Source organism: Pleurodeles waltl, chromosome 6 (genome assembly GCF_031143425.1).
Source record: "Pleurodeles waltl isolate 20211129_DDA chromosome 6, aPleWal1.hap1.20221129, whole genome shotgun sequence".
Lineage (NCBI taxonomy): Eukaryota > Metazoa > Chordata > Amphibia > Caudata > Salamandridae > Pleurodeles > Pleurodeles waltl.
The window spans coordinates 378,676,176-378,701,013 of NC_090445.1; the positions used below are offsets into that span (position 1 = coordinate 378,676,176).

Sequence of the window (24,838 nt, forward strand, 5' to 3'; positions counted from 1 at the left end):
CGTTTGGTGCCTGCGTTAGCAGGGGGGAGATTCCGTCGACCCATTGGAGATTTCTTCTTCGCTTCCAGTGCAGGATGAAGGCAGACAGCCCTCAGAGCATGCACCACCAGGAAACAGTTGAGAAAGCCGGCAGGATTAGGCGCTACAATGTTGCTGGTAGTCGCCTTGCTACTTTGTTGTGGTTTTGCAGGCATACTGGAGCAGTCAGCGGTCGATCCTTGGCAGAAGTTGAAGAGAGCAGGGCAGAGAAACTCTGGTGAGCTCTTGCGTTCATTATCTGAAGAGAAACCCACAGGAGAGACCCTAAATAGCCCTCAGAGGAGGATTGGCTACCTAACCAGGTAAGAGCCCATCAGAATGAGTCTCTGACGTCACCTGCTGGCACTGGCCACTCAGAGGACTCCATTGAGCCCTCACACCTCTGCATTCAAGATGGCAGAGATCTGGGACACACTGGAGGAGCTCTGGGCACCACCCCTGGGGTGGTGATGGACAGGGGAGTGGTCACTCCCCTTTCCTTTGTCCAGTTTCGCACCAGAGCAGGGGCTGGGGGATCCCTGAACCGGTGTAGACTGGTTTATGCAAGGAGGGGACCATCTGTGCCCTTCAAAGCATTTCCAGGGGCCAAGAGAGGCTACTCCTCTCAGGCCCTTAACACCTATTTCCAAAGGGAGAGGGTGCAACACCGTCTCTCAGAGGAAATCCTTTGTTCTGCCTTCCTGGGACTGGGCTGCCCAGGCCCCAGGGGGGCAGAAACCTGTCTGAGGGTTGGCAGCAGCGGTAGCTGCAGAGAAAACCCCAGAGAACTAGTTTGGCAGTACCCGGGGTCCATGCTGGAGCCCAGGGGATGCATGGGATTGGCACCCCAATACCAGATTTGGCTTGGGGGGACAATTCCATGATTTTAGACTGGTTACATGGCCATGCTCGGAGTTACCATTGTGAAGCTACACATAGGTATTGACCTATATGTAGTTCACGCATGTAATGGTGTCCCCGTACTCACAAAGTCCGGGGAAATTACCCTGAACAATGTGGGAGTACCTTGGCTAGTGCCAGGGTGCCCTCACACTTAGTAACTTTGCACCTAACCTTCACTAAGTGAGGGTTAGACATATAGGTGACTTATAAGTTACTTAAGTGCAGTGGTGAATGGCTGTGAAATAACGTGGACGTTATTTCACTCAGGCTGCAATGGCAGGCCTGTGTAAGAATTGTCAGAGCTCCCTATGGGTGGCAAAAGAAATGATGCAGCCCATAGGGATCTCCTGGAACCCCAATACCCTGGGTACCTAGGTACCATGTACTAGGGAATTATATGGGTGTTCCAGTGTGCCAATCAGAATTGGTAACAATGGTTACTAGCCTGTTAGTGACAATTTGGAAAGAAATGAGAGAGCATAACCACTGAGGTTCTGGTTAGAGACAGTTAGTCATCACACAGGGAACACATACAGGGCACACTTATGAGCACTGGGGCCCTGGGTGGCAGGGTCCCAGTGACACATACAACTAAAACAACATATATACAGTGAAATATGGGGGTAACTTGCCAGGCAAGATGGTACTTTCCTACACGCCCCACCCGTGTTAAACATAATTAAAAATGTTAAACTTCTAACCTTAAATGTGACAGGGGAATATAAGTAGAAACAGTCTAACCTGATACAAAGCACATGCAAAGGAGGCCAGAGATATGAAGGGGCCATTTTAAACTGATATTTGCGGGGCCCTCTCTTTAGAGCCTTGACCAAATGATGCACACGTGCTACCTTGTATGACATTTTCTTTTGAATGAACAGGAAGGCTTTTTTGAGTTGTCAGTTAGTGCTGGAGTGCTCCTCCACTGTCTATCCAGTTTACTTTCATTGTGTAACTATTTCTGTGTCACTGTATATGTATTACTCTCCTGTCTTTCCTGTTTTTGTCTTTCTCCTGTGGCCATGCCTTTCACTCCCGTCATTACCTCCCTGCTTCTCTTCTGTCACATCCTGATGATTTTATGTTTTCCTTTTCACTCTTTTTTCTTTCATTCTCCATTGACATCACTCTCTTTTAACCAGCTCCCAGTCTTTCTGAATTTATCTTTCAAACTCCCCCTACCCTACCATTCTTTTAATACATGTTACTATGTACTTGCTCTCTGTTTTTTGCACTTAATTTTTTTTTTACTATCTCCCTCCTGTAACTTCTTTCTCTGAATATCCATTTGCTCACCTCTCTGGTGCAGATCATGTGTATGATTCTGGCTCCATAGGATTGCCCTATTTCAGTAGCAATGAGACATTTTGCATCTGTCAGAGTTAACAAACTTGCATGTGAACACATGGGGATAATAATTCAGTATTCACTAAAGACAGTAATATTGAGAAATCACTGTCAAGTCTTCTTGCAAATCACTGCACCTTCCAGCTAGTACAATGACTCTGCTACTTAATGCTCACTGCTGACATCTGATGTGATCTGCAGGTCATAAACTTTAGGGGTTGGCATAACTCATGCATTTCCTTGTAAACTAATGATGCCGAATTACCTAAGAATTCTGTGAGATTACGCTTGAATTACGTGAGAAAAATAATTCTGTGTTTAGCACTATTTCTTAGTGCAAAATCCCCCCCATCTCACATCTAAAATGGTTGTGAGGTTACAGTTTGCACCAAGAAATGCAACAGAACACGAATAGCTAAATGCAACCGAACATGAATACCGAGCGTGAGCGGCCACTCACTTAATGTGCTCTTGGGGTATGATTTTTCACCAGTTTATTACCAGCATTTAGCCCTATTTTCTGAACACAAAATGCACCCTGGCATCCAAAATGGATGTAAAGATGCATTTCGCACTAAGTAGCATTAAATGCAACAGAACATGAATGACAAACACGAGCAGTCACTCGAGCTTGCTAAATGTGCTCCTGGGGTAGGACTTTTGTCTCACATTGCTACGGGCATTTCGCACTATTTTTTTAGTGCATAATGCCCACGTCCAAAATGGACCCAAGGATTAATTTTGTGATGAGAAACAGCTATACACGCAGCAGAACATAAATAGCGAGTGTGAGCTGCCGCTTGCTATATGTGCTCTCGCGGTAGGATGTTTTCTCCCCAGGTTTCTCTTCATTAAGTGAGGAGGAATAATTGCGTAATTATTGGTAATTCCATGTCAAACAGTGATCAGGAAGTACCAAAATTAAACGATTACTTACTCCAGCAGAATTGAAATTCTGCCTAGGTCTATTATGAACACTGGTAAGGCAAGTTATTCCTTACCATCAAATTAGGCAGCAGTAACGCATGTAAAGCACTTACAAAAGAAAGATGTGTGGCGGGAAGAGCTAGAATTCATTGTGTTATTGCCCTTCAAACATGTAATCCCCCCAAAAAGCTGAAAGTATGTATTGTTATAATTACTCTTCGGGTTAAACAAAGAAGTATTCTCTCTCATTCTGTGGCATGCTTTATACAGAGATCTCATAGGGGCCTTCATAATGAGTGAGCCAGGATCTACTCCTATTTCCTCAACACCGGAGTTACCAATATCCGGGGTACTGTAAACTCCAATAGTGTGAAAAATCCATCCCATTATGAACTAGACTGTGTGAAATTACTGAGGAAATTGTTCATTCTGGGTCTGATTCCCCTGATAATTGCTCATTCTGGCCCAGGCTTTTCACCTGCAGATTTCAGGTCTGTTTAGCATACAAAATCCACGAGTTAAAGTAAATAGATCCACAGTGATCCTAGAGAGTTCCTGATTCTGATGGCGCTGGTAACTGCTTTTACTAGCCCCATTGTGAATAAGTGGCATTCAGTAATGACAGCCTTTGTCCTCTTGCAAGAATACAGTTCTGTTTTGAGGTCTGGACTAAAGACAGCTTGTCTTGATGGCTTTATGTAAGTTAAAAATAATAATAATAGATACATACACGCAGGAGCTTTGGGGCAGTTCAACTATCATTAATATTTTGCTTCTGCCCAACTCAAGTTAAAGCATAGGGCAATGGGTCAGCCCCCTTCAACCATTGGCTCTCCTACTCTGCGAGTGACAGCATTTAGACTTATCAGGTGGACATCCACCTAAAAATAAGTGTACTTGAGTGTTACTTGAGTGCGACGCTGGTGGGTATTTCAGTCAAACCTCCTCTTTATGAACATTTCCTGTTACTAATGAATTTATGGATATCAGCCTTTATCAATAAGTAGCCAAGACTGCAATGTATATGTGCCAAAAATGAGCAGAGAAATCATCATGAATATATAGCCTTTCTCCATTGAAGATCTGCTGATCAAGTGGCATTGGTGGAAAATACAAAGAGACTATTATGGGCTATTTACTGTAAAAAATGTACTTGTTTTTCCCCTTCTCTGTGGAGGGTTGTGAAGTGCCTTTGGATTATTCTGTATATGCTGGCCTTGTCATTTTTAACAGTATGATTGGGATGATATGAATGTGAGTTTCATTATTTTTTTCTAATTTTTCTGTTCTTTGCCTAGGAGTTATTGAATTATGAACATTATACAGATATTTATTATTTTGGAACAAACAGGGTATTTAGTGCATAATGAATGAATATAGAATAAATTGTTATAAAACATATGTATCTGTCTGTATATGTATGATTTTGGCTTGATGAGTTCTATTTTCATTTGGGGATTACACATTTTTTGAACCATTAGTGAAGGTGGGTTATTCTTATTTTGTTTATTTATTTTCCCTGTCCCGCTTCCATATCGCTTAGCTGGGGAACTCTAGTTTTGTTAGAAGCTAGAGTTGATACATATTGTTTTTGGTGTACAAAGCGTTAGGGATGCAGATCAGAAGACAACTTGGAAGCGGCCAATTCGTCCTTGGAATCCACCTTTAAGAAGTTTTATTTTAAGCGGTTGAGATTTGCTGCCAAGTGGTAGCAAGAGTTAAATGTGCATAATGTTGGCCACCAGTCCTGGACACAGAATGCATGCAAAATTTCTTAGCGTCCAAAACCTAAAGCTTCAATTGCATTTAGGTCATGGATGCCAGAATTATCACACTGGGTTTCAAAGTGAATGTTCAGTTACGTTCCTTGGAAGAGAAATTTTGTAATTGGAGATAATCTTTTTTTCCTTAAGTTTAAGAATACCATAATGGATTAGTATTGCAGTGAGAGGTTTAGGTCTTTCAGAATAAACTGATGCAATAGTGTAAATACCTCTGGTTAGAGCAGGTCAGTAAAGGAGTGATGGAATGCTCCAGACTACTAACTGGAGGATGGCTAGCATTAAGAAGAAAAGAGTAGGTAGAAATGATGGAAAGACGGGATAAAGACACTCATGCACGTGAGAGGGTTATAGTTCATATTGTAGTTAGGGGAAATGTAGAGTAGTGATTCCCAATCTGTTGAGTTGTTTGAACTGTGAAGGCTTCTGAGTTGCCAATTCAAGAGATACATGAATAAGCCTCACCTCCACGTCCTTATTAAAATTGACATTTTTCAACACAAAAGCTAGGAAATTTTACACTGCACCTCATGACTCATTTTTCCACCACCCTGCAATTCCTGTCTCTTTAGCTCCCTCTTTTTTTATCCTGGCGTTTCCTCTTTGTCACTGTTTCCTTAGGGGAGTTGCTACAGTGAGAACAGGCAGCAGGCAACCTGCCCCTCATAATCACTGAAGGCCAGGGCATTTTTGGCTGAACTGATGTCTAATTAAATAGGGTATTTGAAGGCTGGATTATACTCTCAGAAAGGCAGCTAGTTATGTTTTGAGGAGAGCTGGCAGATGTCCTCTAAGGGTGAAAGAAGTGTTGTTTTAAGCCCTGCTGGAATTGTGTCCGAGGGCACTATGAGAGTCACTAAAGGCGGGAAGCGTTAGAACCAGCTGGTTGAGGTACATTCATGTAGGCATCCCAAAGCATGCGAGCAGTGCCAGTTAGTTCATTGGCTAAAGAGCCTATTGAGAGTGTTTAATGACCAGCTCAGGGTCGGCAAAGACTTGGTTCTAAGAGAGCAAGTGTGTATATTTTAAGGGTATGCTGGGGCAGTCTGAGAGAACACCTAGTCTGTTTAAATACCTAATGATGGTGTCTGAAGGCAAGCTGAAAGACAGTTGGGTATGTCTAGGAGCTAAACAGAGGTATCTAACGGGCTGTTTGACAGCATGCTGGAGGTTTCTGAGAGGTAATTGGGGGGTTCTGGGAGTAGTCTACATGTCTCAAAAGGCTGGCGGAGGCTGTCCGAAGACCTATTGGGAATTTCTGAAGGCAGGCTGAGGGTCAAACAGAAAATGTTTTTTGTGAGCCATCTCTCACATCCCTATCCTCCACCTTCTTTCACTGTCAGCAACAAGCGCAGACTTGGATGTGTTCAGCACTGTTGATGGGGAAGGAAAATGAATGGCGCCACATTGTTCCAAAAGCAACATTGTGATCTGCAGGTTAGTGGTGACTTGAGCTGACAAATAGCTATCTGTCAGAGGGCAATTTGGAAGTTACGAACTAATCAAAAGGGTTGTTAGAATGCTGGCTAAGGGTATCTGAGGGATTATTAGTAGGTATGCTGAGAATTTCTAAGGGACATCTGGTGAGGGTCATCCGATGGTAGCTTGGATGACGGAATATGAATTGTAGACTGAATGAGGTATCCAGTGACCAAATGTGGGTGCCTGAAGGCTGATGTCTCTCAGTGGAAACTGATAAGAGTTTGCTTGGAGAGTCTGAGGTGGGCCTGAGGTGTTTCTAGGTATGTCTGACGTCAAATACAGTTCCCAGGGCATTGCTGGGAGTTCTCCAAACCCCTTCTGGAAGTGCCAGAGTATATGCCAATTATGCAGCCTGATGTTAATCAGCCGGATGGGTGTGTTGCTAGACAGTGAAGTGCCTTGAATAGTGAGATGATGGCCTCTGAGGGCTATGTGAAGGTGACTGAGAACCTTTCAAGGATATTTGAACATCTTTGAAGGGACACTGGTGGTGTTTAAGGAGGACTTGGGGTGCCTCGAACATTTCCACTACAAAGGTGTAATGCCAGGTCATTTTTCTTTAGTCCCAGCACGTCTGTCTTCCCCAGATCTCTAATTTAATTTACAGATTCAGAAGGGTATCAGAGAGCTAAAAGCATAAAGGTTCCCTTTCTCCAGTGCTAGGTACATGTTGACATTTAATGTGACATAAGAGAATAAGGCGGTCATTCTGACCCTGGCGGTCAAAGACCGCCAGGGCGGAGGACCGCGGGAGCACCGCCGACAGGCCGGCGGTGCTCCAATGGGGATTCCCATTCCCCGTAAGAGGGCCCCTACAAGTATTTCACTGTCTGCTTGGCAGACAGTGAAATACGCGACGGGTGCCACTGCACCCGTCGCACAGCTTCCACTCCACCGGCTCGATTCCGAGCCGGCTTCATCGTGGAAGCATCTTTCCCGCTGGGCTGGCGGGCGGCCTGAAGGCGGCCGCCCGCCAGCCCAGCCGGAAAGTCAGAATTACCGCGGCGGTCTTTTGACTGCGCAGCGGTATTCTGGCGGCCCCCGACAGGCCGGCGGCGACCGCCGCCGGTCAAAGTCGGAATGAGGGCCTAAATGTTGTTGTTAAATATATATTTAACCTAGTTTCTGTTGAAGCCTATGTGTGCTGATTTTTACTTCCCTCCCACAGTACTAGGTTGACGACTTACTGGCTAGACGTTCCAGAGCAGGAGTCTCCAGCCTTTTGTGTAATACAAGCTACTTGTGTCCAATAAAAATACTCCTGAGCTACTATTACTATTAGAGATGTAGTAGTAACCATATCAAGCAAGACTGCATAAGTGGCCGCCATATGCAATATCACAAGCAGAGATCACCTCTGTGCTGCAGGCATGGTTGCCATGAGTAAATATGGCACACCTCAACATGGGTAGGAGATAAAAGCCATAGCTGAAGTGCCCTGGCACAAAGGTAATACAATTAGTAAAAGTCTCTGCGAGTGTGTTTGATTTTCATTTCTCAAATACCAGCTTATATTTGAAAATTCAACTGTTTTCCATCAAATATTAATTTATGGATTCTGAAAATACACACATTTTCATTTCAAACACATGCTTTTCAAATCTGGTGCATAAGTTAATGAAAAATAGCAAAAGCTTCTTATTTAGTTCACTGGACTGCACAGAGGAGAGCTACTTTTAGGTAGCTGGAGGGCTACAAGTAGCTCATGAGCTACTTGTTGCATAAGCCTGCTACAGAAGTACTCCTCCAGAGTTGACTGTGTTTGTTTGATAATATGTCATTTTATTTTTTTACAGAAAAATAACTCAGAGAGGCCACAGTGACTGCACATATAAATTGGTTGTTTATCTACATTTGTATTATTTCTGGCTAATTTAAAACATAGACAGTACACCCCTTTACGTCTGATGTTCATAATCTGATTACGTCTTCTCTTTTTTTCTTGCACTTTCTAGTGATCTGTTTGGTATAGCTCATTATATATTCAAACTCTCCTAAATTAAAGCAAAAATGATGTCCTTGTTCTGCGTCACAGTTTGATGTTGAAGAAGTAGCTCCCCAATATGGAGTGCCACCACCTGCAACCAACAACATTATTTAGGCAGTGCTTACCCAGGCAAAGTAAGCGCCGAACCTTTAAAAAAATCCTCGCAAGCAGTACCTTGAGAAGCATGATGTCATTAGCAAAAGTCTTTGGGTCGTACTCTGGGTGAAGAAATATGCTAAATCTCTGGACGTCTTGCTGCGACTCCTCCTTCATTTTAATGTTGTGAGCTCCCAGGGTGATCTTCGTGATGCTGAAAAGGAAATCAAAACCATAGTGGACAGGTTGACTTCAGAATCTTTCAGAGATCTACGTAAATATATATCTGATGATCAGTGGGTCCTGCCACTAATCTATAGTGGTGGAGCGGCGAAGAGGGGCTGGACGAGTTGGGGGGGTTTAGGGCATTAATAATTTGAAAAGAAGTACTCACCTGCCTCTGCCGGTCCTCTCCTCCTGGCATGGGCCACAAGCACAGGCTCCCCACCCAATCCAGACACTGCCATCATGCTATACCAAGCATGAGAGCAGTGCCAGGATTTGCCAGAGTGGGCTGGTCTGACACTTGCTCAGGCACAGGGAGCCTGTGCCTTTTCTCCGCTCGGCTCTTTAACACAGCTGGGTTGGAGAAATATAAGTGCGCATGTCGGTCTGGCCATGCTAAGACGGATGGCCAAACCAACATGCGCACTTACAGTGTACACCACTCCTCCTCCCTTGCATGGTCCAGACGGGCACCATGCTAGATTCCATTGGCTCAGTCATTTGAAAATAAAATGATAATACAATTGTTTTATTGTCGTTTTATTTTTCACTGACTGACTCTGAGCAGGGGGCAATGCTCCTCCCCTATTACCTGCTGACGATGCCTTCAAAAACACACTCTCAACATGCCCTCTCCTGGAATGCTACATTGAAATTTGCTTCGATTAAGGACCGGAATACCATGTTTGTTTCAAGAACTGAGTATTAGAGGACAGCCTATTAGATTTGGCTCTCGTGTTACAGACGCACATATTTTAAGAGCATCATCTAACTGCACCAGTGAAGTAAACCTTTCGTTCCCAAATATTAGAAACCACTGAGTTTTGTGTGGGTTGTCCGAGATGTTCTGCCCTACATGCCTGATCACCTTGCCTTTAGATACTGTGTGTGCCACTGCCTCTCTTTGAGTTGGGTCCACCAGATTACTTTGAAGTACTTCTTCTGGTGATCATATGCACTGTGCTACATCACCACAAGTGGCACACTACTTCAAATGCATGAACATTGCCCTAGACTAAGACCCGCACTTGGTAGGCTCTCACATAGAACAGCACGACTATGTTCACTGCAACTCAGGCTGCATGTGCCCATGATGTTTTTGAAAATTGAGTTTTGTGCATTTTGCTCTACTTCTTAACCTTGTGAGTGCTGATTGAAATGTTCTCATGTGTGATCCTGGACAGCAGGTGTTCCTGCTTAGTGTTAGACTGTTAAGAAAGTTGTGGTATGTCCCAGCATGTTTTTGATTCTCGTGTTAGTGAACATGACAATCACACATGTTCACTAAGGGTGGCTCATGTAATTGCTTGAGACTCCAATGTGTTATGTTATGTTCTATTGATTTGTATAGCGCACTAATCTCCCAAGGGGGTATACAGGCACTTGGGCATGTGCCTTATATTGTGGTCTCCAAGGTGCTTATACAAAGACCCCATAGCAATGTGTTGGAATGAGGTCATGAGGAGCAGATACAGTGCTTTTTGTGCTCTGAACAGGCTGTAAATGGCTGTCATAGGTGACAGTAAATTATTATAGCAGGAGGGATAGGTCATTTTGCCTATCGCTTTCCAGGGAGAGAACCCTACTCAGGGACGGAGGTTGGTCAGTCAGATTGGGGGGGGCGGCGGTGAGCTTCAGATTTTCCAACAATCACTCTGGCATTTAGGCACCCATTATGACATCAGCGGTATTTTTCCAATACCGCTGATACCCGGGCGCCAGAAGACTGTAGTGCTGGCGGTCTTCCGCCTGCCATATTATGGGTGCTGGGGGATTTCTGCCACAATCAGGGTGGAAATCCGGCAGTAGCCATTCTGGTGGGCAGTGGTGCCCTGGAGTTGCTACCACCTGCACCGCCCCACCAGTAGGACACCGCCTGCCATTTTATGGCCCAAAATATGGCCTGGCGGGGCGCTGCCGGCGGTGGCATCGCCCCTTCCTGTTCCCTGCCGGACGACCTCCTCACCGGACAAGGTAAGTTGGGCATCTGACAGGGGAGAGGGGTAGGAGGGTGTGTGGTGTCTGCATGTGTGTATGAATGTGTGTGTGAGTGTGTGAATGCGTGTTAGGATGTCTGTGTGTATGCATGCCTGAGTGCATGTTTGGATGCCTGTTTGTATGCGTGCCTGAATGCGTGTGAGTATGTGTGAGTGAATGCATGTATGGATGTTGAATTGAGTGCATGTTTGGTTGTCTGTGTATGCATGCCTGAATGTGTGTGAGTATGTGTGAGTGAATGTGTGTATGGGTGAGTGTGAGCATGTATGAGTGAATGCATGTATGGATGAGGTTGAGTGGATGTGTGTCTGGAAGTGCAGGTGAATGGGTGTTAGCGTGGTGCGTTTGGGTGTCTGTGTGCATGTATGCAGGGGAACTATGTAAGTAGGGGGGTCGGGGAGGGGAGTGATGTGAGTGTGTGTGCATGAATGGCTGTGGGGGGTGTTGTGTGGTGGGTGCATGTCTGCGTGTGTATGTATGGGTGTCGTGCGTGTGTGAGTGTGAGTATCTGCGGGTGTGTGCATGGATGGGGAGGGGGGAGGGTGAGTATATGGATCGGGTGGGGGGTTACTGTATGGATCGGGTGGAGGGTTGGTGCATGGATCGGGGGTTAGCTGTATGGATCTGTGTGGAGTGGGGGTATGTGTGCATGGATCGGGGGGGTCTAGTGTTTGTATCGGGGGACAGGTGCTTGCTAGGGGTTTGGGAGGAGCCATTACCAGTGACAGGGAAGGAATTTCCTGTCACCAGTAGCCCTACCACCATGGTTTTAGTGGCTGTGCTACCGCCACGAAACCATGGCAGTAGGCCGGGTCATAATGCCAACGGTGGTCATCTGTGGCCCGCCGGGTTGGAGATGAATATCTCCGCCCGGCAGTTCATACCGCCATGGAGGTATGAGTGGAGATGTGGCAGTATACACCGCCAGCCTGTTGGCAGTGTTACTGCCACATGAACCCTGGTGGTCGGAAGACCGCCAGGGTCATAATGACCACAATAATGTTTAAATACATTATACGACAAGCAGGGTGAATGAGTGGCACCTAAGGGGCAGTGGAAAGGGAGAAGAATGCAGTCTGGTAGGCGTGCTAAGAGAGAAAACACAATATTCTGTAAAATAGCCAATATTTTTTAGGTCTTTCACAGAGAGAGTGTGTGTGTTTTCTGTCTATGTGTATGTGAAAATATCTGCTGAAATCCAAATCACAATACTCGACTGAAAGCACTTGTACCTGTCTAATCATAAGGAAATACATAATTTTAGGAGGTGTAACACCTCAAACACCCCCTGAAGCTATACCTCTGACCCTACTGGCCTCTCCCGCAAATGGTCTCCTTAGCCCACTCAACCAGGTTCTTCACTGGGTCCAACATAAATATATCAGGAAGCTGTTCTAATGTCACTGGATCGTGGGTCAATTCCTATTTTCCCCTCACTCTGAAATAACCCTGAGAGCCTGTCAGCCCAGAGCATAGGGAAAGGAATATTGGGTTACAAAAGGAAACACTAGTCAAATGTTGGGGACTGGTATAGCATGAGGACTCAATTGTCTAGAGGTATCATTCCTCAAAGACACAGACAGCACTTCTATCATAAGAGATTAAATCCGTCCGGGTCACCGTAAAGTACTGAGGGACTAACTGACCTGCCTCCTCGTAGCAGGATGCCCTGACAAGCTTAAGGAAAACAAGGAAATAACCTTGATCCTGGAGGAGGAGGAGAATAGGAATCTCTAAAGAGAGAAAATAACACATTGATGGGAGCCCAAGGGCTGGGTAAGAACTACGGGCACAAGTGGGAAGACAATGCAAACACTAGACATTTGCCTGGAACAGACCAAAGGGAACTGCGTCACTGCCTTTGATAACCCACTGCCTTGACATTGTTGGCCCCCTTGACCCTCCAACTGCTTCTGGTAATAGGTTCAGCTTAGTGGTAGTGGACCAAGCCATAAGCTATCCAGAAGCCATCCCCTTAAGGACCACTACAGCACCTGCAGTGGCAAAGGCCCTCCTCAGAATATTTTCCAGGGTGGGCTTTCCAAAAGGAGTGGTATCCGACAGAGGTAGTAACTTCATGTCTGCATACTTAAAAGCTATGTGGAAGGAGTGTGGTGTAACCTATAAATTCACCACACCCTATTGTCCACAAACAAATGGACTGGTTGAGAGATTTAACAAAACTCTCAAAAGCATGATCATGGGACTCTGAAAAACTCAGAAGGAGATGTGATGTCCTCCTGCCATGCCTCCTTTTTGCCTACAGGGAGGTACCCCAGAAAGGAGTGGGCTACAGCCCCTTTGAACTCCTCTTTGGTCACCCTGTTAGGGGACCCCTTTCTCTTGTGAAACAGGGGTGGGAGAAACCATTGAATGGCATGACCAGAAGGTTGTCCTGACTGAGTACCTCCAAGAGCAGAAGGTGTGAGTTTTGTAACCTGTGGTACCAAGAGCACTCCAGGACAAATGGAGTGGAACACATCTTATTGTGGAGAAAAAGGGCAGGGTCACCTATTTGGTAGACCTTGGCACTGCTAGAAGTTCCCTTAGGGTATTTCATGTCAACCGCCTTAAACCCTACTATGACATGGCAGATTTGACTCTACTCATGGCAAGTGATGAGGGACAGGAGGAAGAGAGTGACGCTCTCCCTGACCTCTTCTCCAACACTGAAACTGATGGCTTAGTGGATGGAGTGGTACTTGCAGACTGCCTCACAGCAGACCAGAGGGAGGACAGTAAGGGCCAGATGTAGCAAGGGTTTTGCGACTCGCAAACGGCCAAAAACGCCGTTTGCAAGTCGCAAAAGCCTATTTGCTATGTAGAAATGCATTTTGCGAGTCAGAACTGACTCGCAAAATGCATTTCCGACTCGCAAATAGGAAGGGGTGTTCCCTTCCTATTTGCGAGTCGCAATGAGATGCAATTCCATTTGCGACCGCGAAAGCAGTCGCAAATGGACTCGCAGATACCATCCACTTGAAGTGGATGGTAACCCAGTCGCAAACGGGAAGTGGTCCCCATGGGACCCCTTCCCCTTTGTGTCTGGCTTCAAAAATATTTTTTCAGAGCAGGCAGTGGTCCAATAGACCACTGCCTGCCCTGAAAAATACCGAAACTAAAGGTTTCGGTTTATTTTTCAAAGTGCAGCTCGTTTTCCTTTAAGGAAAACGGGTTGCACTTTGAAAAAAAAAAACTGCTTTATTTAAAAGCAGTCACGGACATGGAGGTCTGCTGACTACAGCAGGCCTCCATCCCCGTGAGTGACCTGACTCGCTATGGGGTCGCAAATTGCGACCCACCTCATTAATATTAATGAGGTGGGTCTTTGCGACCCCATAGCGACTCGCAGAAGGTGTCTGAGACACCTTTCTTCATCCCAAATTGCGACTTGCAATTTGCGAGTCGCAGGGACTCGCAAATTGCAAGGTGCAATTTGGGAAGTTGCTACATCTGGCCCTAAGAATCTGCTAGGTCATTTTTTTCTGACTGCTTTGCACTCACACCTGGTACCACTACTTGGTGTGAACAATCCATAGATACTGGATACAGTTTATCTGTCAAAAGTAAGATTTATAGGCAGCATGACCATGTCAGAGACTGTATTAAGTCTGAGGTGCAGAAAATGTTGGACCTAGGTGTTATTGAGCACTCAGACAGCCCCTGGGCCAGCCCAGTGATGCTTGTCCCCAAACCTCATTGCAAAGAAGGAAAGAGAGCAATGCAGTTTTGTGTGGACTATAGAGGGCTCAATACTGTAACTAAAACAGATGCTCACCCTATACCCAGGGCAGATGAGCTCATAGATACACTGGCCTCTGCCAAATATCTAAGCACCTTTGATTTGACTGCAGGGTATTGGCAGATCAAATTATCGAAGGATACAAAGCCAAAAACTGCACTTTCAACCATTAGAGGGCATTATCAGTTTACAGGTATGCCCTTTGGTCTGAAAAATGCAACTGCCACTTTCCAGAGGCTGGTGAACACAGTCCTCAAAGGTCTGGAAGCTTTTAGTGCAGCATACCTAGACTACATTGCTGTATTTAGCTCCACCTGGGATGACCACCTGGTCCACTGTGTAAAGTTTTAGAGGCCCTGCAAAAGACAGGCCTCACTATCAAGGCTTCAAAATGCCAGATAGGGCAGGGGAAAATGGTTTATCTGGGGCACCTGGTACGTGGAGAACAAATTGAACCACTACTGGGGAGGATACAGACTATTTTAGACTGGGCGCTCCCTACTACTCAGACCCATGTCAGAGCCTTTCTTGGTCTCACTGGGTATTACAGGAGGTTCCATTGTTGCCCCTCTTAGTGACCTCACTTATAAAAAGATGCCTAAAAAGGTACTGTGGCCAGCCAGCTGTGAAAAAGCTTTCGAGGAACTTAAGCAGGCTATGTGTACTGCACCTGTTATAAAAAACCTAAATTACACTACAAAATTCATTGTTCAAACAGATGCATCTGAACTGGGGGTTGGGGCAGAGCTATGACAACTGAACTCAGAGGGCCAGGATCAACCTGTTGCTTTTATCAGTAGGAGGTTGACCCATAGAGAAAAGCGTTGGTCAGCCATCGAGAAGGAGGCCTTTGCTGTGGTCTGGGCCCTGAAGAAGTTGAGGCCATACTTATTTGGGATTCACTTCATTGTTCAGACAGACCACAAACCTCTCTTATGGTTAAAATAGATGAAAGGAGAAAACCCTAAGTTGTTGAGGTGGTCCATTTCCCTACAGGGGGTGGACTTTACAGTGGAACATAGACCTAGGAGTAACCACTCCAATGCTGATGGACTCTCCAGATATTTCCACTCAGACAATGAAGACTCATTTGTGCAAGGTTAGCCTTATTGTCCCTCTTTTGAGGGGCGGGTGTGTAGGAAAGGACCATCTTTCTTGGCATGTTATCCCCAATTTCTACCTGTTTGTCAGTGTGTTTTGCCTGTCTCACTGGGATCCTGCTAGCCAGGACCCCAGTGCTCATAGTTTGTGGCCTATGTGTGTGTTGTCAGTATGCTTAACTGTGTCACTGAAGTTCTGCTCACCAGAACTCCAGTGCTTATGCTCTCTCTACTTACCAATTTTGTCAGTATAGTTTAGTGACTCCATATTCCAATTCTCATTGCCACACTGGACCCACCCTTATACGTCCCTAGTATATGGTACCCAGGTACCAAGGGCATTGATGTTCCAGGAGATCCTTATGGGCTGCTGCATTTCTTTTGCCACCCATAAGGAGCTCATACAAATCTTTCATCAGGACTGCCACTGCAGTCTGAGTGAAATAGGGCACACACTATTTCACAGCCATTTTCAGTGCACTTAAGTAACTTATGTCACCTATATGTCTAACCTTCATTTACTGAAGGATAGGTGCAAAGTTACTGTGTGTGAGGGCACCTTTGCACTAGCAAAGGTGCCCCCAGGTTGTCCAGGGCCAATTCCCCAGACTTCGTGAGTGCAGGGACACCATTATAAGCGTGCACTACATTTATGTCAATACACATATGTAGCTTCACAATGGTAACTCCGAATATGGCCATGTGAGGTGTCTAAGTTCATGGAATTGACCCCCTCAATCCAAATCTGGTATTGTTGTGGGGGGCAATCCAATGCACCCTGGGGGCTCCACCATGGACCCCCAGTACTGCCAAACCATCTCTCTGAGGATTCCACTGCAGCCCCAGCTGCTGCCACCTCACAGACAGGCTTCTACCCTCCTGGGGACTGAGCAGCTCAATCCCAGCAAAGCAGAACAATGCATTTCCTTTGGGAGGACGGTGTTACACCCTCTCCGTTTGGAAATAGGTGTTGCAGGCTTGGGAGGGGTAGCCTTCCAGAGCCTCTAGAAATGCTTTGAAGGGCACAAACTGTACCCTCCTTGCATTATCCAATTTACACCAGTTCAGGGACCCCCAGTCCCTGCTCTGGTGCTAAACTGGACAAAGGAAAGGGGAGTGACCACTCCCCTGTCCATGACCACCCCGGGGGTGGTGCCCAGAGCTCCTCCTGAGTGTCCCTGGCATTGGACAGCTTGGATTCCAAAGTGTGGGACCCTATGGAGGCCTCTGAGTGGCCAGTGCCAGCGGGTGACATCAGAGACCCCTCCTAGTAGGTGCATACATGGGTAGGTAGCTAACCCCCCTCTCAGGGCTATTTAGGCTCTCTCCTATAGGTGTTTCCTCAGATTCAGTTTCCAAGACTCCTCCAGGACTCCTCTGCATCCTCTATTTCAGCTTCTGATTGTCGGATCAACCGCAGACTGCTCCAGGAACTGCTATAACTGTAATAAAGTACTAAGGAAGGCTACTGTGACCTGCAACTTCAGCTGCAGCCAGCATTTGCAACAGTTTCCAAGGCACGCTCTGAGGACTGCCTGTCTTCATCCTGCACCAGAAGAACCGAAGGAATCTCCCGTGGAGTGACGGAGTCACTTCCCTGCTTCAGCAGGCACCCTTCGGTGATGACAACTGGTATTCTGGGAGTCCTCCCCTGGTGACGAGCATGATCCCTGGAACACAGTTGGTGGATTGAAGTGACCCAGACTGTCCAAAGGTCTAGCTGTGCAAATTTGGTGGAGGTAAGAGCTTGCTTCCCCGTGCTGCAACAGTACCCCTGTGCACCACGCCTTCTGCAGCTCCTTGGGCTTCTGTGCACTTATTCCAAGATTCCTTCATGCACAGTGTAGCCCAGGTCCCCACACTCGATCCTGTGACGCTCAGCTCCCTGACTTGTTCTCCGACAGCGTGGGACCCTCCAGTGTAGTGCTACAACAACTGCATTTTGCATCTTCTTTGTACCCATGTCCCGGTACTCCTGTGGGTGCTGCCTAGTCTTCTGAGGGTTCTTAGCCCCCTCTGTTTCCTCAGTCTGAGTTGAGACCCCCAGGTCCCTCCTGGGCCGGGCAATGCCATTTTGATGCAAACTGCGAACTTGCTTGAACCAAGGCTTGTTGGAGGAATCCAGTGCCGGAAACTGCCTGCATCCAACGACTCGATGTGGGACATCTCTTGCATCATGCAGGAACCCGCAGCTATCTTCTTTGGTGCAATTCTACACTTTTCTTCCAACCGGAGAATCCACTTTTGCACCTTCTTCCAGGTTGGCAGGGGCTCCTGTTCTTCGTGGGCTCTTCTGTGACTTCTGGACTTGGTCTCCTCTCTTCACAGGTCTTCAGGTCCAGGAATCCACTGTTGGTTTCTTGCAATCTTGCTTGGTCCTTTCAAAACCCTTTATCACCACTTGTAGTATGTCCTGAGGAAACTTTCTGTATTTTACTCCGCTCTTGGGTGGGGTATTTTACTTCCCTTTGGTGTTTTCTTACACTCCCAGTGCCCCTCTAAACACTAAACTTGCCTAGGGGGAAATTTGTTATTCGCATTCCACTAATTTAGTATATGGTTTGTGTTGCCGCTAGGCCTATTGCAATCTATTGCATTTTTTACTGTTTGCACTATTTTCTGACTGTGTAATTACCTGAATTTGGTTACTAGTGTATATTTTGTGTATAATACTTACCTCCAGAAGGGATATTGTCTCTAAGAGATTTTTGGCCTTGTGTCACTAAAATAAAGTACCTTTATTTTTGGTAAAACTGAGTATTGTCTTTTATTGTGTATACGTACTGTGCAACTATAGTGGTATTGCAGTAGCTTTGCATGTCTTCTAGTTCATCCTAAACTACTCTGCTACAGCTACCTCCAGACAGCCTAAGCTGCAAGAACACTGCCTAAATTTCACTAATAAGGGATAACTGGATCTCGTATAAGGTGTAAGTACCTTAGGTACCCACTACAAACCAGGCCAGCCTCCTACACTGGTGGTGCAGCGGTGGGATAAGTACTTGCAATTGCTTTACCACTTTGTTAGTAGTGCTTTTCACAAGTGTACTGCAATACTTAGAGCTCTATACAATTGTACCTAGCAGTCATTCTTTCACCTTCAAAAAGTTCTTTCAAACTTTCTAAACGTTTTCAAAAGTTCTGAAAGGTTTTTTCTTTTCCTCTAAAAAGTTGGGTTAAAGAGTCTACTAACTTTTACTCTTCTCCCTAACTTTTCATTCACTATGTCTGTTGTAGAGGCTACCCTCAGGGTTGTTAAAACCACTTATGAAAGTCTAAATTTCAAAAGTCTGAGGGGTCTCTGCTTGGAAAGAAGTTTAGGGATTGGGAAGAATCCTAACAAGGAATTTCTCTTGAATCTCCTCTTGCAGGATGACCAGGAGCATCCTACTGATCAGTTACTGTTGGAGGCTGGCCTGGCTTATAGTGGGTACCTTGTGGTACTTACACCTTGTGCCAGGTCCAGTTATCCCTTATTAGTAGATTAGTAGTGTTCTAGCAGCTTAGGCTGATAGAGGTAGCTATAGAAGAGCATCTTAGGCTGAACTAGGAGACATGCATAGCTCCTACTACACCACTTATATCATATAGCACTGTATCACAAGAAAACAGCATACTCAGAGTTACCAAAAATAAAGGTACTTTATTTTAGTGACAATATGCCAAAAGTATACTCCCTTAGGAGGTAAGTAATATACACAAAATATACACACACCAAAATCAGGTAAGTAAAACACTTAGAAAAGTAGTGCAAGCACTGTAGAACACAATAGAATGCAATAGGGAAAAATAGGCCTAGGGGCAACACAAACCATATACTCCAAAAGTGGAATGCGAACCACAAATGGACCCCAGGCCTAGTGTAGTGTGTAAAGGGTCGCTGGGAGTGTAAGAAAACACTAAGGGGCCCAAGATACCCCACCCCAAGACCATGAAAAGTAGGAGTAAAATTACCCTACTACCCCAGAAAGACAGTAAAGTCGAGAAAGGGGATTCTGCAAAGACAACAACTGACTGCAAAGAACTGAAGAGGGATTCCTGGACCTGAGGACCTGCAAAGGAAGGGGACCAAGTCCAAGAGTCACGCAAGTGTCCAGGGGGGGCAGGAGCCCACTAAACCCCAGATGAAGGTGAAAAGGGGCTACCTCTGGGTGGAAGAAGCGGAAGATTCTGTAACAACAGAAGGTGCCAGGAACTTCTCCTTTGGTCAGAAGATGTCCACTGCATGCTGGAGGACATAGAGTTGTTTCCACGCAGAAAGACCACAAACAAGCCTTGCTAGCTGCAAGAGCCGCTGTTGAGGATTTTGGGTGCTGCCAGGGACCAGGAAGGACCAGGAGGTCACTCCTTGAAGGAAGAAACAGAGAGGGCTCTCAGCAACACAGAGAGCCCATGCAGAAGCAGGCAGCACCCGCAGAAGCACCTGAACAGGCATTCAGAAGTTATGAGCAGGACTGTCGACTCAGCACAACAAAAGGGGGTCCCACGAAGTCGGAGTCCAACTCAGCGAGTTGGGCAATGCAGGACGGAGTGCTGGGGACCTGGGCTAGGCTGTGCACAAAGGAAGTCTTGCAAAAGTGCACAGAAGCCCGAGCAGCTGCAGTTCACGCAGTACACAGGATTAATGTCTGGCGTGGGGAGAAAAGGACTTACCTCCACCAAATTTGGACAGAAGGGCCACTGGACTGTCGGGGACACTTGGAGCCAGCTCCTGTATTCCAGGGACCATGGTTTTCAAGATGATAGGGGACCCAGAGGACCTGTGATGCAGAAGTTTGGTGCCTGCGTTGGCAGGGGGAAGATTCAGTCGACCCACAGGAGATTTCTTCTTGGCTTCCAGTGCAGGGTGAAGGCAGACAGCCCTCAGAGCATGCACCACCAGGAAACAGTCGAGAAAGCCGGCAGGATGAGGCGCTACAATGTTGCTGGTAGTCTTCTTGCTACTTTGTTGTGGCTTTGCAGGCGTCCTGGAGCAGTCAGCCGTCGATCCTTGGCAGAAGTCAAAGAGGGAAGTGCAGAGGAACTCTGGGGAGCTCTTGCATTCGTTATCTGGTGAGATGTCCACAGGAGACACCCTAAATAGCCCTCAGAGGAGGATTGGCTACAGAGAAAGGTAAGCACCTATCAGGAGGGGTCTCTGACATCACCTGCTGGCACTGGCTACTCAGAGCTGTCCATTGTGCCCTCACACCTCTGCATCCAAGATGGCAGAGGTCTGGGACACACTGGAGGAGCTCTGGGCACCTCCCCTGGGAGGTGCTGGTCAGGGGAGTGGTCCCTCCCCTTTCCTTTGTGCAGTTTCGTGCCAGAGCAGGGCTCGGGGGGGTCCCTGAACTGGTGTAGACTGGCTTGTGCAAGGAAGGCACCAGCTATGCCCTTCAAAGCATTTCCAGAGGCCAGGAGAGGCTACTCCTCTCAGGCCCTTCACACCTATTTCCAAAGGGAGAGGGTGTAACACCGTCTCACAGTGGAAATCCTTTGTTCTGCCTTCCTGGGACTGAACTGCCCAGGCCCCAGGGGGGCAGAAACCTGTCTGAGGGGTTGGCAGCAGCGGTAGCTGCAATGGAGACCCCGGAAAGTTAGTTTGGCAGTACCCGGGCTCTATGCAGGAGACCCGGGGATGCATGGAATTGCCCCCCCAATACCAGAATGGTATTGGAATGACAATTCCATGATCCTAGACATGTTACATGGCCATGTTCGGAGTTACCATTGTGACGCTACACATAGGTATTGACCTATATGTAGTGCACGCATGTAATGGTGTCCCCATACTCACAAAGTCCGGGGAATTTGCCTTGAACAATGTGGGGGCACCATGGCTAGTGCCAGGGTGCCCACACACTAAGTAACTTTGCACCTAACCTTCCCTAAGTGATGGTTAGACATATAGGTGACTGATAAGTTCCTTAAGTTCAGAGTAAAATGGCTGTGGACGTTATTTCACTCAGGCTGCAGTGGCAGTCCTGTGTAAGAATTATCTGCGCTCCCTATAGGTGGCAAAAGAAATGCTACAGCCCATAGGGATCTCCTGGAACCCCAATACCCTGGGTATGTAGGTACCATATACTAGGGAATTATAAGGGTGTTTCCAGTGTGCCAATCAGAATTAGTAAAATTACTCACTAGCCTGCAGTGACAATTTTAAAAGCAGAGAGAGCATAAACACTGAGGTTCTGGTTAGCAGAGCCTCAGTGATACAGCTAGGCACCACACAGGGAACACATACAGGGCATACTTTATGAGCACTGGGGTCCTGACTAGCAGGATCCCAGTGATACATAGGCAAAAACAAAAACACATACAGTAAAAATGGGGGTAACATGCCAGGCAGGATGGTACTTTCCTACAGGGATCAACACAGCGCCAGCGTTGTGACCAGAACTTTGGGGGTCATTCTGACCCCGGCGGGCGGCGGGAGCCACCCGCCTGGAGGGAACCGCCAGAATACCGCTGCGCGGTCAAAAGACCGCCGCGGGTATTCTGGGTTTCCCACTGGGCTGGCGGGCGACCGCCAAAAGGCCGCCCGCCAGCCCAGTGGGAAACACCCCTCCATGAGGATGCCGGCTCCGAATGGAGCCGGCGGAGTGGAGGATGTGCGACGGGTGCAGTAGCACCCGTCGCGAATTTCAGTGTCTGCTAAGCAGACACTGAAATTCAGGGTGGGGCCCTCTTACGGGGGCCCCTGCAGTGCCCATGCCATTAGCATGGGCACTGCAGGGGCCCCCAGGGGCCCCACGACACCCCATACCGCCATCCTGTTCCTGGTGGCCGAAGCCGCCAGGAACAGGATGGCGGTCAGAATCCCCATGGCGGCGCCGCAAGCTGCGCCGCCATGGAGGATTCTACAGGGCAGCGGAAAACCGGCGGGAGACCGCCGGTTTTCCCTTTCTGGCCGCGGCTGAACCGCCGCGGTCAGAATACCCTGGGGAGCACCGCCAGCCTGTTGGCGGTGCTCCCGCCGACCCCGGCCGCCGGGGTCGGAATGACCCCCTGTGACGCACAGCCCAACGGATCGACAAATTGATGAGCCACAATGATGCAGTCCGACTTCCTGTGAGAGGAATCGACGCAGCGCCAGCCGTGCGGCAGAAACTTCCCCACATCACCCACTGGATCGATGCAGCACCTGTGACTTCATCCTGCACACCCAGGATTTCCACGCATTGTCCCTGGATGTCCAAAGACCTCACATCGCAAAGAAGGATTCAAGCCTGCGTGCTTGAAATCGATGCAAAGCCCTTGCCGTGTGTAAAAGAATCGATGCATCGTATTTGTGTGCACCTGGAAAAACCGACGAACAACTGCCGTTTTTGCATGCATCTCCTCCTCTGCAGTCTTCGTGCATGTAATTTGAACGCAAACCAGGTACTTTGTGCTTGCAAGAGACAATTGTTGCTTTTAAGTACTTAAGACTCTTTTTTATCATTTCTAAAGTTATATTTCATCTTGATTGTTTTGACCTGAATTTAATCAGATAAATATCCTATTTTGTTTTAAACCTATGTGGTGTCCTTTTGTAGTGTTCTCACTGTGTTATTGCATGATTTATTGCACAAATACTTTACACATTGCCTTCTAAATTAAGCCTGACTGCTCAGTGCTAAGCTACCAGAGGGTGGGCACAGGATAATTTGTATTGTGTGTGACTTACCCTGACTAGAGTCAGGATCCTTGCTGGGACAGGCGGTAACCTGACTGCCAACCAAAGACCCCATTCCTAACAATATATATTATTATATATATGAATATTATGAATATGTATACATATATATATATATTCACTTAAAAAACCCAAGGTTACAGGGATGTTATAGGTTCTGAATTTACTTGCACTATAGTTAAGGGTAGCTGAAGTAACTATAACTCGTGCCCTTACCATGCAATGCTAATTAGTCCACATATTATAACACCTATGTCATCTTTGATAACATCATTCATAATATCAACGCAACATTAGTAATACAATTATTGATGAGATCACGGTGCATGGTGGGGGCTTGAGTTATAGTTACCTTACGGCATGAATTATAGTTTCTTCAGCTAATCATATTTATAAAAGCTGAAATTCAGGACCTAACTATAACGTCTCTGCGAATCTTTGTTTTTTTAAGTGGAAATATATATATATCTACAAAACAGAAAAGAGAACACTCTGGGTAGTTCCCAAGTTTAAGTGGAGAGCAGCTCCAGTAAGGAGCACCCTGTAACACCAATGACACTCTAGATTTGCTCACCTTAAATGTCTGTTTTCTATCAACGTTTTTAAGCAAAGGATTGGCACAGTGCCATCCACATTGAGCTAGAAAGCGACAAAGTCTTTAGCCATTTGTACAGCCACATTTTTAAGCATAGGATTGGCCCACTGCCAGCCTTGCCGAGCTGTAAAATGACAAAAGTCTTTCACCACTCCAGGCACAGTATTACAGCTTTGGGCTGGTAAAATACCATCCAAGCCAACCTGGAATGAGCAGAAGCAACTTCTGACATGTGTTTCAATGTCATTACATCTCTTCAGAGAGGTTTAGCTTTGTCCAGACTTAAGGGAGTACCCAGTATAAGTAAAATCCAAAACCCTTTCAGGGTTAGAGTGATGCATAAGGTCTTTGGAGTCAAAACATTTCTAAGTCCCAGGTTTTTCATGATACTAAGAGGAGTACACTTTGACACAGACAACAGTCTCAGGGCCTCAAGAAGAGCACTTGAGGTCAAGACTCACAACAGCAGAAGCCACCAGCCAAGTTCAGGGCAGGTCCAGTTGAAATTGGTCAGCTAGAATCTTTAGCAAAAGGGCTTCTAGCAGCTTGTTGTGTCCCTGTAGTTTAACAGGAGGTCATCTGACAGACCCTTGGAGTCCACTTTCTTGTCCTGGGTACAAGTGGAAGGACGACCAGCCTTTCTGGTCTCCTCATAAGTCTCAGCAGCTGGTGCAGTCCCTCTTCTGTCCTTCAGAGGTCCATTAGTTTTCTGAAGAGGGTACCTAGGGGAGCCACATTTATGCTTGATGTCTGGCGGTGACTCCTGGCCCCTCCCTTGCCGACAGGGAAAAAGTTTCCAGTTGTTACCCTACCCCGCAGCACTCCCGTAATTTTGCAGCAGTTCCTATATGCCATGCTTTAGACAATCCCACAGTGTCCCTCTCTACCTAAATAACAGAACCTTTCTTTCTCTGTGCAGAGATGTGGCCAGGGAAAGGAGCAGCCCTACTCTGTGGTTACTCACAACTGGTTCT

The 24,838-nt window shown here is 46.7% G+C and overlaps 1 protein-coding gene across 1 annotated transcript in view; it reads right to left on the bottom strand.

The window, feature by feature from the left end:
- LOC138299767 (granzyme B(G,H)-like) overlaps nucleotides 1-24,838 on the bottom strand; it is a 118,417-nt gene that overhangs the window by 78,179 nt on the left and 15,400 nt on the right. Inside the window, exon 3 of the mRNA XM_069238307.1 lies at nucleotides 8,620-8,755. Within this exon, the coding sequence (XP_069094408.1) occupies nucleotides 8,620-8,755 (136 nt within the window). The remainder of the gene's footprint in view (nucleotides 1-8,619; nucleotides 8,756-24,838) is intronic.